Source organism: Haplochromis burtoni, unplaced genomic scaffold, assembly GCF_018398535.1.
Source record: "Haplochromis burtoni strain Fernald_Lab_line unplaced genomic scaffold, NCSU_Asbu1 Contig_196, whole genome shotgun sequence".
Classification (NCBI taxonomy): domain Eukaryota; kingdom Metazoa; phylum Chordata; class Actinopteri; order Cichliformes; family Cichlidae; genus Haplochromis; species Haplochromis burtoni.
The window spans coordinates 997,254-1,012,261 of NW_024582557.1; the positions used below are offsets into that span (position 1 = coordinate 997,254).

Sequence of the window (15,008 nt, forward strand, 5' to 3'; positions counted from 1 at the left end):
ACACACACAGTGGAGATAAGCAACAAGTGCCATTATACTTTCATTTTTTTATTAATTGTTTTTTGATAAAGGGACAAAATGGGTGTGTGAACAGGATTATGCAGACATCTGCCAGAAAACACAGACAGTGGTTTTCCCAATACAACTGAACAGAGACCCCAAACAAGTACAACAGAAATTAAAGAGCTCCAATGACCATCGGCCACCATTACAAAAAAAACAAATTAAAATTTAAAAAATTAAAATTATAACATAACCAAAAAAAGTAAGAAACCAAAAAAACCAAAAAGAATCCATTCCATGTCTCTGTTTTAAACAGAGCATATAGGTAATAATAAATAGTAACTCCCATAGTAAAAGATAAAGTTCAAGTTCAAGTTACAACAAACAGCTCTCAGAACAGGAATAGAAAAGGCTGATAACAAAATATTCCGCATTGCCATTTACAAAAAAGTCTCAACTCAAGCAGGCTTCTCCACGTCCCCCGGGTCATTTTTAAATATGCTTTGCATATGAAAGTATACCCAATCTAAATATAAAGCACCATTTAGTATTTGGCAATGAAAAAAACTGCAAAACATTAAATTTGTTTTTCAACGTATTTATTTTGACGCTTTTTCGTAATCCATGTACTGCATATGAAGTTTTTTTTTCTTTTGTTTTTTCCCCCCCTAGCTTCTTGATGTTGGAATGTTGTCAGGTGGGAAGGGTGAGAAGACAGAAGCACACAACAGAACAGGCCGACGTCAGCTTGCATTACTGCATACAAGAATGGCAGCGGGGGGGGGGGACAAGGGAAGGAGGTCTGAACCAAAAAGCAAACATATGTACAACCACCTCTGTGGACAGGAAACAGCAGCGGCCATCTGATGGCCCCACGACGCCTCCCAATGCCACATATTTTAGCTGCTTTTTATGTTTTTTTTCTTTTATTTCTTTAAACATACAAATAATTCGCACTATATTATCCTGCCAAATTAAAAAAATATACCGTGGCAGCTTGGGATTTTTTTTCCACTACCAAAAGAAGGTATGGTAAATACCTTTAGAGAGAACAAGCAACAGTTAAAAATACGAGCCTCAATATAAATACTATAGTGCCTACTCTAAGTGAACATTGAATTCAAATACAATTCTAGAAATACAGAAAAAGTAGACCATAAATGTGTTTAAGCATAGGAATCGACATGAGTGTGCATTTTCCTATATTTTAAGTTCTTTATTATATATTCATATATAATTTTAATCCTTTCCCCAATGTATTTCAACCTGAAGAGCTGTGAAGAGCCAAGGCAAAACAAAATACAGAAAAAAAAAAAATCACAGAATTTGTTTTTTTTTTTGTTTTGTTTTTTGTTTGTTTGTTTTTCATCTTTTTTTGTATCATTTCATATATACTGTGATCGGAGTCTTGAACACCACCAAGACGCTGAGGAAAAGAGAAGCGACAATTAAACTTAAATACATCTTCCCCTAAGAGAGCGTGAAGTGTTATTTGAAAACAAAAGTTTATTTTCATATCTATAATTAAAGGAAGATTTATACAAAAAACAGATTCTTGCAGTGTGGGCAACACAACTTGGAGTGTCAGTTGACAAGCCAGTAAGGTCTATAGATTATTCAGGTACAGACGACAACAACAACAGCTCCTTTAAAATAAAGAAGAAAGAAAAAAAGTGGATGTTACAGTGGCCAGCAGGAATGAAAACTGTGTCCATTTGACGGCCGTGTAGGAGCATCGGTTACTCGCTGTGAACCTTTGAATTTACAGATCTTGCTGACAACAATGAAATATCAGCCCAGGCTAAATGTTGGGGATTCCAGGGGTAACAATTTGACAAATGGTCAAAGGTGAAATGGCAAGGGTACAGAGGTCATGAGGGTGGAGTTACAACATATTATGTGTCTTATCTTTTACTGTTCAGAACAATGGGACCCTCATTGTCTGACAGCATTTCAGTGAGGTTTTCGTCCCCTTTGACGTAAACTTGTAAACAGGAAAAAAAGGAAACAGTGCACTTTATGTCCTATAAATGACAATCTAGCTTTTAGACTCAACCTGCATTGGTGTGGCACAATGCACGAGAGATGTCAGTACGTACCCCAGGTGGAGTGACAAGTGAAAACTGTGAACGGCTTGAATGAAACAACAACAAAAAAAAATCTGCCTTTGGGTTAAAAAGCAACAGCAAACAAACAAAAATGCTCTGCATTAGCCTATACACACTGATTAAAATGATCTCATTCTGATTTTTTTGAAAGAGCCCTAGAGTACAGATAGATTTTTTTGCAATTCTCTATTTTTTTCTCTGCAATAATACTTATGACCCTGTTTTGATACTGGAAATGTAAAGTGAAAGACATTGCCTCTAATCCCCGTAATATGTAGCTTCCAGTTCTGTGTAGCTTTCTGTCTGTCTAGCTTGTAGTTATTTCAATGCTCTCAAATAAAGTTAGCCTCATTTGGAGCTCATATATTACTTTATGCATTGTTCCACACACTGACGTATTGAAGCAGCGTTGTAGGTTTGTGCTAACGCAGATACATGACACTTCTCAGCCATGCGTTGTATCCCTCAAATTCAGGATTGTACACTACAGGTTACCTTTGTTTTAAAAGTACCTCCTCACCAAAAAACAAAACTACAAATAATTCAGATATACACAATACTGCTTGTACCATGCTTGCCATGAAATCCACATATTAAAGATAGCCTATTGAACATGTAATAGGTAGCTAAATGATGATTAAAGAGAACTCGCTGATCTTTCATCATAAATCATCACAGTCCATTTGAGCAGTCAGGTGCTTGATGCAAGGACCTTCGCTGGGTGGCTTATGTGACCCCAAACTTATGCCAGATAAGGTTATGGCCGATGCAGTCTAAAGATATCAAAGGCACTCTTTCTTATTCTACCGAATGATAGTACAAATTGAATTCTAGCACACCCTTGTCTTTTTTAAAGAAATTTCAAGGCCCACTTACAGTTTAGTCCTCAAGCCAATGCATGTTGGTTTTTTTAAACCCTGTCTGAACATGGTATCTTTTAGAAAGATCAGGATAAGTGCATTTCCAGGGTTGTAAGAAATGGATCAAGTCAAAGAATGTTCACTTTCCATGTTACAAAACAGAACTGTACATGATATGTGTTACAGAATGTATGCAGCATGGATGTATCTTTCTTGTCTTTTCTCTTTTTGAAGAATAAAAAGAAAAAAACTGAACAAGAGAAAAACAGCAACACATTTACTCAACAACTAACCAACCAGGGACAAGTTCTTTTCTTTTTTTTTTTTCTTTGATTAGCAAAAACATACTATGCATGCTGACTAATTCTTAAAAATGGAAAAGGAAAACTCATAAAAGAAAATAGTACACAACATGTAAATTATTGCACAAGAGAAAGGCTCGAAGTTTTGCGTCAATGCAAGAGTATTGCCCCGATACAGATCATGCATTCAATGAGTAATGGAAACAGGGTGTGCTGGTGCAAAGCACATGGTCTTAAACTTCTGCCAGATTGGCAAAAGTGGTGTGTTGGGATTGGGGCAAATCTACAAGGGGCAGGGAATAAACCGGGGACTGATGGTGGACATAACTGCGGGGAAAAGGTCCCATTGTTCGGCCTTCTACTCTGACTTAATTTCGGTACTCAAAGGACGGTCACTGTGCCATTTTTTCATGTGTTTCTCCAAGGTGCTGTAGACACTGAAGGGCATCTGACAAATTTCACACTTGTACACGTCTTTGCCCACCTGACCATGGGTCTTCATGTGGCGAGTAAGTTTGGAGCTCTGGGCACATGCATAATTGCACAGCTCACACTTGTACGGTCTTTCCCCTGTGTGGCTGCGCCTGTGCACTGTCAGGTTACTGCAGTTCTTGAACACTTTGCCACAAAACTCACAAGTATCACTCCTGCGGCCGTCCTTGGAGCTGGGGCGCCCAGGACCACCGAGGTGTGGTGTGCTGCCCCCACTGCCTGTACCACTACGGCCTGACATCCCACCATCCAATTCCCCCGGAGGGGTTGAGAAACGCAGGCTGCCGTTCTCTGAAGAATGCTCCGATGAGGATGCAAAGGGCGATTGTCTGGAATCCCCAAAGTTCAGAAAAGGGTCCTTGAGTTGTCGGGAGGCAGCATAGCCAGCCAGCCACTGAGAGTAGACATTCTCAGTGTTAGGGATTGTAGAAGTGGGCAGGTCAAACTCCTTTTCCAGCTTGATACGTTTAGAGAAAGGACTGAGTGGACTGGGACTACCTAGAAGCAGTTTCTTGGAGAGGCCGACGGAGGCGGATTCATTAGGTGATGCTCCTCGACCGTTGACCGTTGAGACTGAGCCCTCCTCCCCACGATCGGTTTCCAGCACTGAGTCTCCATCGCATATCTCACGATTGTGGTGATGGTCTCGGTTGAGGTGGTGGTGCAGGTGGTTCTCTTGGGCCATGGCATTTCGTTTGTGTGCATTTAGGGCTTCACTGAAGTGCTGCATGCTCGCAGCAAGACCCATTCCCTGCATCACCTCAGGCAGCGAACGAGGGATCGAGCCCTCATCGGCCACTCCTCCCAGTCGACTTCCGATGCTGCCGTTGTTTTCATGCTGACGTGCCGTTTCAAGGTTCAAGCCAAAGTGATAGCTGTTATTGTTTCGTCTTGCTACCCTCTCTCCATTCTGCTCTTCCTCCTCCTCCCCCTCCTCTTCCTCCTCCTCTTCTTCTTCCTCCTCCTCCTCTTCTTCCTCCTCCTCCTCTTCCTCCTCCTCCTCCTCTCCATTTTCACGTAGCATACGGTCATTCTCACTTTTCAGCTTGGCCACCACTGACTTGAGGGCATTGCTTGCGCTGCCCACATGCTCACTAGTTCCAGGCTCCGGGGATGAGGCTGTAGAGAGCCCGTCTTCTGACTTGCCTGTATTTGGTGAGGACGATTTATGCATGTGTGTCTTCATGTGGCGTTTCAGTTTGCTAGCCTGTGTGCACGCATGATCGCATAAGTGGCATTTGTACGGCTTCTCTCCTGTGTGGCTACGCCGGTGCACGATGAGATTACTCTGAAACTTGAAGGCCTTGCCACAAAATTCACAACACTTTGATTTCAACTGGGTGGTAGAGGAGGGTGTAGCCCCTGCTGAGGGGAGAGGGGTAGTGGGCGTGGTCTGAGAGCCCACAGGTGACTGCATGGAACCTGGAAGAGGCGGTGGAGTAGCAAGATATGGAGGTTTGCTGCCCCCTGCACCTCCTGTGCCTCCACTTCCTCCTCCTGTCTGGAATGGCTGGAGTAAGCGTTGCATGGGGCTTGGCCGGCTTGGGGACAGCGGGGGAGTGGACCCTGAGGTGTTGCCCGCCAGTTCCCGAAGCCGCCTTGAGAAGTCCATTGTTGGAGGGGGATCTAGAGGCAGAGGAGGATTGAGGCGCAGCACCCTGTCAAAGGCACTCGGGTGGTGGGCTGCCAGCGCCAGCTCCTCTGGGCTCAGGTGGTGGGGGTCCAGGTGGTTCCTTGGAGGGGGGCTGAAGAGGGGTGGTGTTGGGGGGAAACGCTGATGATGGCCACCACCAACAGCGCCAGTGCCAATGCCACCTCCTGCTCCAACACTGTCCCTTCCACCTGAGCCCGAGCCAGGGATGCGCAGGAGGTTGAAGGGGCTTGCATCAGGAGGCAGATGAAGGCCATGAAGTGGAGGCTGAGAAGGGCAGTCTGCGCCTCCGCCAAGGGAGGAAGGGCCACCCATGCGTGGGGTCAGAGGACTGCCATGTTCACTTTCCAGGTAGATACGGAAGCCGTGGGTGTTCTGAGCATGCTGCAGCAAGAACCAGGCGCTGCCATAAGACTGCTTACATGTAGTGCAGGTATAAGTGGTAGGCTCCTCCTTACCTGTTGTGACAAAGAAAAAAGAATGGGGGTTAGAAGAAATGATCAGTGACCTTCAACATGATGCAGACTTTGTTACATCTGAAACAGTTAATGTTATTGTACAGAAGCTGAATTCTTTTAAACATTTAATGCATTTCAAATGCTGCTCATTTAGTGTCATTTGACTCATTTTCATTGAAACAGCTGTACATGAACAGTGCTATATACAGAACGAAACACATGAAGAGCAACTTTGTTCTCAGCTGAACCAGTCTTTAAACCTAAGGCCTAACTGTTACAGCTTTTAAAAGTGGTCGGCACATGGTGTTGAGGGCTTTGCAAATACAACAGTAGCTTTTATTGAGGTCATGCCCCACATGAGTAGCATGTGAGAAGTGTGTGTGTCTCTCTCTTTTTCTCCCAGACTGCTTTGGGACATAATTTCTCCCTTTAGACTGACTGTGAGTCCTCCATTGTCAGCAGGAGAACAAAGAAACGGGGCTATCCCAGCGGACGACCACTTCCCACTGATCTACCAAAACAGAGGCTCACTGACAAACACACACACTCCCGAACACACAGGAGAGACAACACAGAAGAATCCTCCAAACTTGTAATTTACTACTTCCTTATTTCTCCAGTAACAACCTAAATACATTAACCACCTGATTCACTAGGTCGTTGGAAACCTGTCTGGGGTTACAATTAAGAGTAGATCCATCCTGTTTCATAGATTTCTTTTACCTGCCAGGCGGTGTACTGCAATGACAAAATATGTGACTTCATTCAAAATGTAACATGTTCTCCCTTCTGAAAATTTGCCTATCACACATACGGTTAAAGCAAAATTCAACCGTCACTCATGGCAGGCTCTGGCAACCTGGAGGTTGAAGCCATGAGTAGTCAGAAATGCTTTTCTATTTTTATCTCAAATGTATGCAAGTTCATTGATATAAACTGTATTTTAGAGTCATATGTACTGCCCACACTTAAATGTGCATGCACACCCTTATTCACACAAACACAACAGAGCAGCTCAATCGCCCAAGGATGGTATAACAGTAGGAGTGCGAAAACATTTAGGCTCCAACTGGAGAGGAAAAATAACCCCTTCAGTCTGCTTCAAAGCATCTTCTGTCAGTGAAGCATGTAGAGTCACTTTGAGACAGCAACAAGAGGAACATCTAAAACAATAATTGCCTTTGAATGGCCCTGGTGACGATGACCTGTGGCAGGACCCGCAATGCATGTGTAATCTCATTAGGGCACTGATGGACGGCCATCAGCTCGTTTACAAGATTAGATGATAAACAAACCCCGCCATCACTGCCATTCAGAGTGCCTTCCACTATTAAGCACTGTGCAGCAAGGGTACATTAAACAAAGTGAACATGCAGATATGCACATTTTATACATTAACGAGTTTATGTATGATCAAAAGCCCAAAGCAAAAGAGAAAATATTCAGGTAGACAGTAGACAGCTAGTGTGAGGTCAGTCTGGAATTTTAATTTACACTAAAACAGAAACTAGCTATAGCATAATAGCTCTATATGTGACTGTACTGAATGACTAACACCATAGCTTTGTCCCTTTCACTACCAACAATCGTAAAATATCTCATTTAATGCATAAAATGCTTGAGCTGTCTTCAGTGTGTGGGTAGAAATAGAGTTATTTATGGAATAACAACAACTGCAATGAAAAAAAAAGTCAAAAAGTTGTAACACATAATAAGCTGAAACAGGCAATATTATTTCAAAAGCAAATGGGTGTCATTCTCGGGGTCGTAATATTGATGCTAATTATCTCAGATGATTTTTTGGTTAAAAGCTATTTTGTTGAATCGTGTCGTGGACAATAAATTACAAAACACCCCATTAATATGTAAACAGGTTAGGTGGGTTGTAAAAATACACACTAAATTGGGACGTATCACCTGCTAATTACTGGCAGAACAAATACAGCAAATTAACAGTGATACTAAAAGGATGTCATGGTTTAGCGGAAGCTTTTAGACGTCGGCACACTGCAATTTACCTCTAATAGCCAGAAAGAGAAAGTCAAAGAGGTTTTAGGGATGGAAAAAATACTTCAACAAATACATGCAAAGAGAAAATCTCTGTGTACGAGTGTGTGTTTAAATGAGATCTAATTTTACTGACAGTACAGAGCTTACAGACAGCGATTTAAATTGACAAAAGAAATGTTTTTATTCACATAAACGACAATGAATTGCGACAGAATAGCTTGTCGTCATAAGGAAGACATGATTGAGTTAAAGTGCGTGTGCGCGGGGGTCTGTCTGTCTGTGCATTTCAGCATCTGGTCGAAAGATTCGCCTTCAATTCCCTTCCCTTTTCCTCTCCCGGCTTCTCTTTCTGTACACACACACACACTTATCCCATATGACCAACCATTTGCAAAAGCAGCCAAATTATGGATCATTAAAATCGGCACAAATTACCACTAATTGTAGGCACCTGCAAAGGATCTAACCTGTGAATATCATTTGCATTATCAGGACCAGGGAGGATTCATTTATTTATTCATGTTTTTTCCCTTTGGTTGATCTGCTCTGGTCTTGGACACTGACAATAAAACTGCACTTTTTCTACCTGGACATTATTTGGCCTTCCCCTTATTGACTAGACAGTAATTTCAATTAAAGGTGAATCTATTTTTTGTTTTGTTTTTTCCCCTGCCTGCCACAACTTTGGAAAACTATTTAAAATAATACTCTAATAGCCCAGAACTAGGGTGAGAGTTGAGGTCCTATTAGCTTAGAGCCAATAGGTTTAAAGGCATCTGACATCATCTGTCATCGTCCCCAGTTGGTTACCCCTCCCTCAGCCTGGTTCTGCTACAGGGTTCTTCCTGTTAAAAAGGAGTTTTTCCTTCCCACTGTTGTTGTTAGATCGCTGGGTTTTTTCTCTATTATTGTAGGGTCTTTACTTTACAATATAAATCTCCTTGTGGCGACTGTTAATTTCAATTTAATAGAATCTGTAATAGAATCCTCTAAACACTTGGTTTCCGACAAAAGCTGACTTAAAGAGATGGGGAAGGTGCCTAAAACTGCTTGTTTCATTCAGTGGTTGAACAGAGGATGCACCGAGGCTCAGTACAAAGCTACTCGAAGAATCCAAGCATAAGAATATGGAGAATAATAGGTCCCCTTCAAGCAGTTACAGTTTCAAGCAGTAATTCTGAATACAATCATCAAGGTGCCGGTCTGACATCTCTATTTTCATACACACAAAATGAATGAGTCCAACAGAACAGAAAAAAGGTACAATGTGTACTGAGTTAGCACAGTGTGAGCAAGTTTAAGAACAAAAGCTGCCCTGTATCTCCCTGAAAAATGTCACTCTATTACAGACTTTTCAGGCAGAATAGTATCTGAGGCATGTTTTGCAGCAGTCAAAATACGACTATTAGTAGGAAGGAAGTCTAATATTTGTCTTACTTGCTGTGTAAAAAACAGAAACGCTTGTTATATAAAACTTAAATGGAGCTTCTCATGAGTTCCAAAATGTGCATATGATTTAGTCCAGTGGGACTGGGAACCCTACAAATAGATGCAAATCAAATCTGACAAAATAGGAAATATGTTTCTCATAAGGAATAACCTTCATGCCTTCGCTTCTGACAAAAATGCCTCTTTGGCTAAAGCGGTCACATGTGCAGATCATTTCATTTGTGCAGACGCTCACAATAAGCTTTGTTTTAAGACATCTTGTGGCAAAATGCTTGGGAATCACTGGTTTATCACCTTCTTTGAGAAAAGTTTCTCTCTATATGTGTGGTTGTGCTCAAACTGATACTCCTACAACACTATACAGAAATCTTTTTCTGAGGAATGTGGTGAATGTGCACTTAGTGTAAATCTTCAACTATGTCATTAAATCATGAGTATCTGCATATTCATAATTTTTGATTCATTCTGTGTCCCCGGGAAAGTACTGTCATTTGATTAAAAAAAAGACTTGTATAAAATGTTGACATTACAAACTGTCTGAAAACAAAAGAAAAAAAAATGTTTCTCTCTCTGTATAAAGATGTGTGTAAAGTATTAAGTAAAACAAGTAAAAGGCACAATAGTGTAACTCTTAAGCTAATATGCGCCTTTTTGACTCGTAGCTCAGACTTGTCTGCATGCTGATTGAAACTGTAAGGTTAATGGATTTTAGAGTAGGCGACCGCTCCACTCTGTCTCCCTGTAATATACTCCCATCAGCCACTTCATTAGGCAAACTCTCCACCACTCCAAGGTAGAAAAATGAAGTGAGAAAGTGGAATGGAGACGGTGGAATGAAGACAGATCGAGCCAGAGAAAGAGAAAGAAAGAAGATGCAATAGAAGTAATCTCTGTGGTTTAAGTTTAGATAGAGGTGACAAATACCTCGCACAACTTTAAAGTTTGGCTGCACGTGTGCACCAGGTATATGGAAGGAGACGGGTGGGCAGATGGGGGAAATAATAACATCCGCTTCTTTACCGAGGGTAAATGTCAGAGCCGTGTGCCTGCTAGTGAGACTCCAGAGGACACACACAGTTTCAGAAATGTCCTAGCACTCAATACCAGCCATGCTACAGTGACAAGCGCAGGCATTAAGCCTTATTAAGCCAAGGGCATTGCCTGGACACTTATGTGGTGCTAGATGGGAGAGGGAGGCAGTAAGACAGCTTGGCTCATGTTTCACAACTCCTTTGTGTGTGTGAGAGAGAGAAGGACAGAGTGCAGCAAGTTCCCCTGGCTCTACCGATCCCTCTCAACAACGAAGTGTAACACTCTGAGCCAATGGCTGTGCAAGGGGCTGAAATAAAGCCAGCGCACCAAAGCGTACAGCGACAAAACGGATAGATTGAGACCAAAATACACCAGAGCATCATATGTGGTTCAGGATTATTGAAATTGTTCTCCCAAGTCTTGGCATTCAGAAGGTGAAAAATAATTATTCTAACAGACACATCAAAAAAAAAATTGAACGCATTGCTTGGTGGTCAGGGTTAGGGTCAGGGTGCTGCACTTTGATAGTCTCTCTCTGAAGCTAATTTGTTTTACTTCACTTTAATTTTCAGCTTTTCTTCTGCTGTTATCAGCTATTTTTTTCCTTTGCTTTATAATTTTTATGTCAACTGTGCTGTAATACTTTTTTTCTTTTTCCCCAGTCATACAGATACAGCCACTTAAAATGGCCACCTCGTCCCTGACAGGACCAGGATGGAATCCTGACCAACTGCCAACTGATAGATGCCCGTAATGATACTCCCCGCGCGTGACGTGGACAGCGCAACCACGAGTAGTGACGCCCCTGAGCATCATCTCTATCCTGTCGCTGTGAACACATGCAAATGGTATTCCAGGAATCACCGATAGAAAGCATTTACAGAACAATCATCTTCTTTGTATTTTGTATAAACTTTATTACAAAGTTCAAATGAGGAATTTTTGCTTTTCTCATTTTAGTGTTTGTTGTTCAGCTGCTGTTCTTCATTTGCATATCGTCAGCTTTTGAAATAAGAGCCTTCTGCAGACAAGCAGCAACCCCCATGTGACAGTAACACAGAGTGTGTTGCTGTAGCTAATACACCTGCAGTCTTTGAATTTATAACTGTAACTTAAAAAGATGCAGAAGTCATTTCTACTTGATTGAATGATCTCACAAGTCAGAACATGCCTGTTTAGTTTATTTAGGCCTCAGTCAGAGAAACAGTTTTCAGTGCAGAGCTGCGTTCATGAAAACTCCGACATCAGAATATTAGTCTTTTTATATTGGGGTAAATGTTCTCTCCTCCTTGAAACAAATTGAAGATTTCAACAGAAACAACAAAAACTAAATATCAAGAAGGAAAACCCTAAATTTATGGAATTCACATAGTAGTATAGACTGCATTTTTTTGGTAGTCTTATAATGTTGTCGGCCACAGTGAAGACATAATGTGAAATACCAGCATGTTGATGAATGTAGTCACATTTTGAAGGTTAAAATGGCAAAAAAACATCTTCTTTTCTTTAAATATTCCAAAAAATAAAAACGTACTGAACGATAGATGCTTACAGCATTTGAAACTGTTTTCCACAAGTTGCTGCAGTGACACATGACCTGTTACCTCCAAATGTTTCATGCATGTCTGTGTAACCAGAACAAGACATGTTGGTGGCACTAAATTAAAAGCGTCAGTGTATCTTTAAGATGGCAGCACATTTACAGTATAAAATGATTTTTATTGAATCCACCTCAGAACGTCAGCCAGCATAGTGGTCTGTCCTTCAGCCAGAATTCTGGCCTGTAAATTAGCTGGACTGCCACCATTACATCCCTCCACAACCAGCTGGGAAACAAAAATGGATGCCAGGTCTTGGCTACCTTCTAAGACAGACCTACAACTATCCTTGTAGCTTTACATGAATTCTTTTAATTCTCTATCATTTATGATGATTTCTCCATAAATCTATCCTCCTTATTTTCTTTCTTTTCTCTTTTCTCTTTTTTTTTGGTACAAGCTAGGACTCTCCTCTTTATAGCCCTCCCCTCCCTTGCTCTCTCTCTCCTCCACCCATCGGTAGTTCTCTGGTGGTGTCCTTGGCTGGGTCCACCTCTGGGCGAGATGATAGTAATTGAGGTAATGGAACATCGCTAAAACAGGATTAGGTACGCATACTGAGAGTGAGGGACAATGTCCCTTAATACAATTTGGGATTTCCATCGGAGCCTCAGGCTTTCAGGATCTGCTGCTTGTATTTACATCTGGGCATCGCCGCTCACCCCTGATGAACCCCTGCTTTACCTTAAAGGGATACCTCAACATTTCACTAGAACTTCAGTTCTTTCCTTATGCTTCACCAAGCATGTCTTGCAAAGCTGGGGTTATGTTCATTTATTGTCAGATTAATTGTCTTTTCCTCTTTTTTTTAAAGAACAAAAAAGATTGAGGAATGTGCCAAAGCAAATAAAAATAGAAATAATTGAGCTCTTACATGTTGGTAAAAGGTAAGCCAGTCAGTGCGGGTCAATCTGATTTTCAAGGAATCTAACAGAATGCTATTAGAAGAATCTGCAAAAAAAACTGCAACAGCTAATGCCTATGATTGAGTTCAGTGATAAATATGAATAACTAATAAACCTAACAATTAAAGGCTTTAATATTTTCAATGATTCGTTTGGTTGGGGCAATAAATGTTTGCAGAAACATTATGGCTTGGGTTAAATGTTCCCCATCAAACAGTCAATTTCAGGGCTGGTCAGACTGTAACTTTAAAAAGGGCTCATAAATATAGGCAATAAATCTGTATTGCAGTGATGCATACATACATCTATGGAACATCTAGCATATTTTGTTATAACGAGTTCTGCTCACCCTTGGCCTCACTCTCTCTACACATCCTCAGTGACTCAGATACTTCGGTCGCATACTTGATACACTGACTTACTTACTTTACTATATAAAAAGTCGGTTGTGGCACGGGGAGCAAACCATACCAAAGAAAATGATTTTTAAATGGCTTCAACAGGACATTGAAGTTATTGACTCCCCTATCATAAGCCATCCATCGTCTTCACCTCCCTCCATCTTTCCCCCATCATACAGCACTAAAGTGTAGCAGCTGTGGTTTGCTGCTTCTTCCAGCCTACTATACGTCTCACAAGCACTTAGCCATATCATTGTTGTCGTGTGAAAATCTTGCTACCCTAATTATAGTCGCGTTTCAAGTTTGTCATCTCGGAGCAGCATGTTTGTTCGAGCTGAAGATCAGTGCCCTCTAAACGAAACCATCTTGAGACCAAGTGGGTTTAATTCAGAAAGATGAGGCAAAAACAAGGCAATTACCAAAACCATGGTAAGAACAAAAATAAGAGTTTGGCTGCACTGCATACTTGAGTGTCATCCTATTATAGTGTCACTAAATTCCTCTAATTGTTATTTTGCCATCATTTGCTGTCTTGCCCTTGTAGCGAGTTAAATCCTGCAGCTCCTTTCTGTGCAGTCCATAGAAAAGCGATCTGTACAATCCTCCTGTCCTCCAATTATTTTCCCCTTTATGCTCGGGCCTTCTTACTAACTGGACGGCAAACAATTGGAATGCAAACAGTGGCAGCTGGTGTCCTGTCCGCTCACTGAGGGGAACGCCGCAGTCAAATAATAACATGACAGAAACTGCTCAAAAAAACGGCACTATGCTTGGAAGGAAATCAGCCACCATTAGCAACTATGACTCACCAGCTAGCTCAAAGGAACTTCCTCAAACACTGCACTTACAAGGCAAGTATGTCAATCCTATTGCAAAGTTGTGTAGGCCGGGGGGAACGTACAACACCAACTACCTTGCAAGATAGGAAAAAGGTTCAGTGTTCCTCCTTCTTGCTGTTACACCGCACCCTGAAGTGTTTGTTCCCTCAAGATGGACTCAAGCACTCGACTTCTTTGACAAATGTAATGACTTTATTTCTACATCCATACATTTTCATTGGCGTTTGCATCTGCTGGTCCAGGAGGCCTTTGACCTCATCTAGATTCTTTTCCTTACAAAAAAGAAACAGCTGTGCAAACACACAGGTAAGGAATGTTCATCACAGCATTGCTTTGACCCTATCTGACTGTTCACAAAACTGTTGTGTAAAACTAAGGCAAATGCCAGGATGCTTTTAGTACCACCCATGGCAACTGCATTCATGCTTGAGTATGTTTATACACATGATGCCAATCGTCATACTATACCCCAGTTAATCTGAGAATGTCTGGATAAAATCAATATATATCCCGTGGACTATCAGCTTTCTTTGCAACAGAATAAAGTTTTCCAAAGTAAAGACAGAAACTCTGCAAAATAAAAAATATATATTTTTATCTTCAAAAGAAGGCAGATCAATCAGCAATGAAGTTGCCGGATTTATAGATGCTCAATCAAAGTGAACATCCAAATAAAATAATACATAAAAACACCTGCCAATGGCAAAGACCCACAATCTGAACTTAAAATAGCTGCGAACAAAAAGAAGTCTCCAGACCTGACAATAATGATCTGATATTTTTGTGAGAGAAAGAAGGTAGAATGCATTTGAATTACCAAAAACAACAATGAATTATTGAGCCAGCCTGATTACATGCTGTGTGTGTGTGTGTGTGTGTGTGTGTGTGTGTGTGTGTGTG

At 41.3% G+C, this 15,008-nt stretch overlaps 1 protein-coding gene across 1 annotated transcript in view; it reads right to left on the minus strand.

The window, feature by feature from the left end:
• Positions 1-27: 27 nt before the first annotated feature.
• The window catches only part of LOC102300954 (BAF chromatin remodeling complex subunit BCL11A), a 53,539-nt gene continuing 38,558 nt past the window's right edge, over positions 28-15,008 (minus strand). The window contains exon 3 of the mRNA XM_005935302.2: positions 28-5,874. Within this exon, the coding sequence (XP_005935364.1) occupies positions 3,632-5,874 (2,243 nt within the window). The 3' untranslated portion in view covers positions 28-3,631. The remainder of the gene's footprint in view (positions 5,875-15,008) is intronic.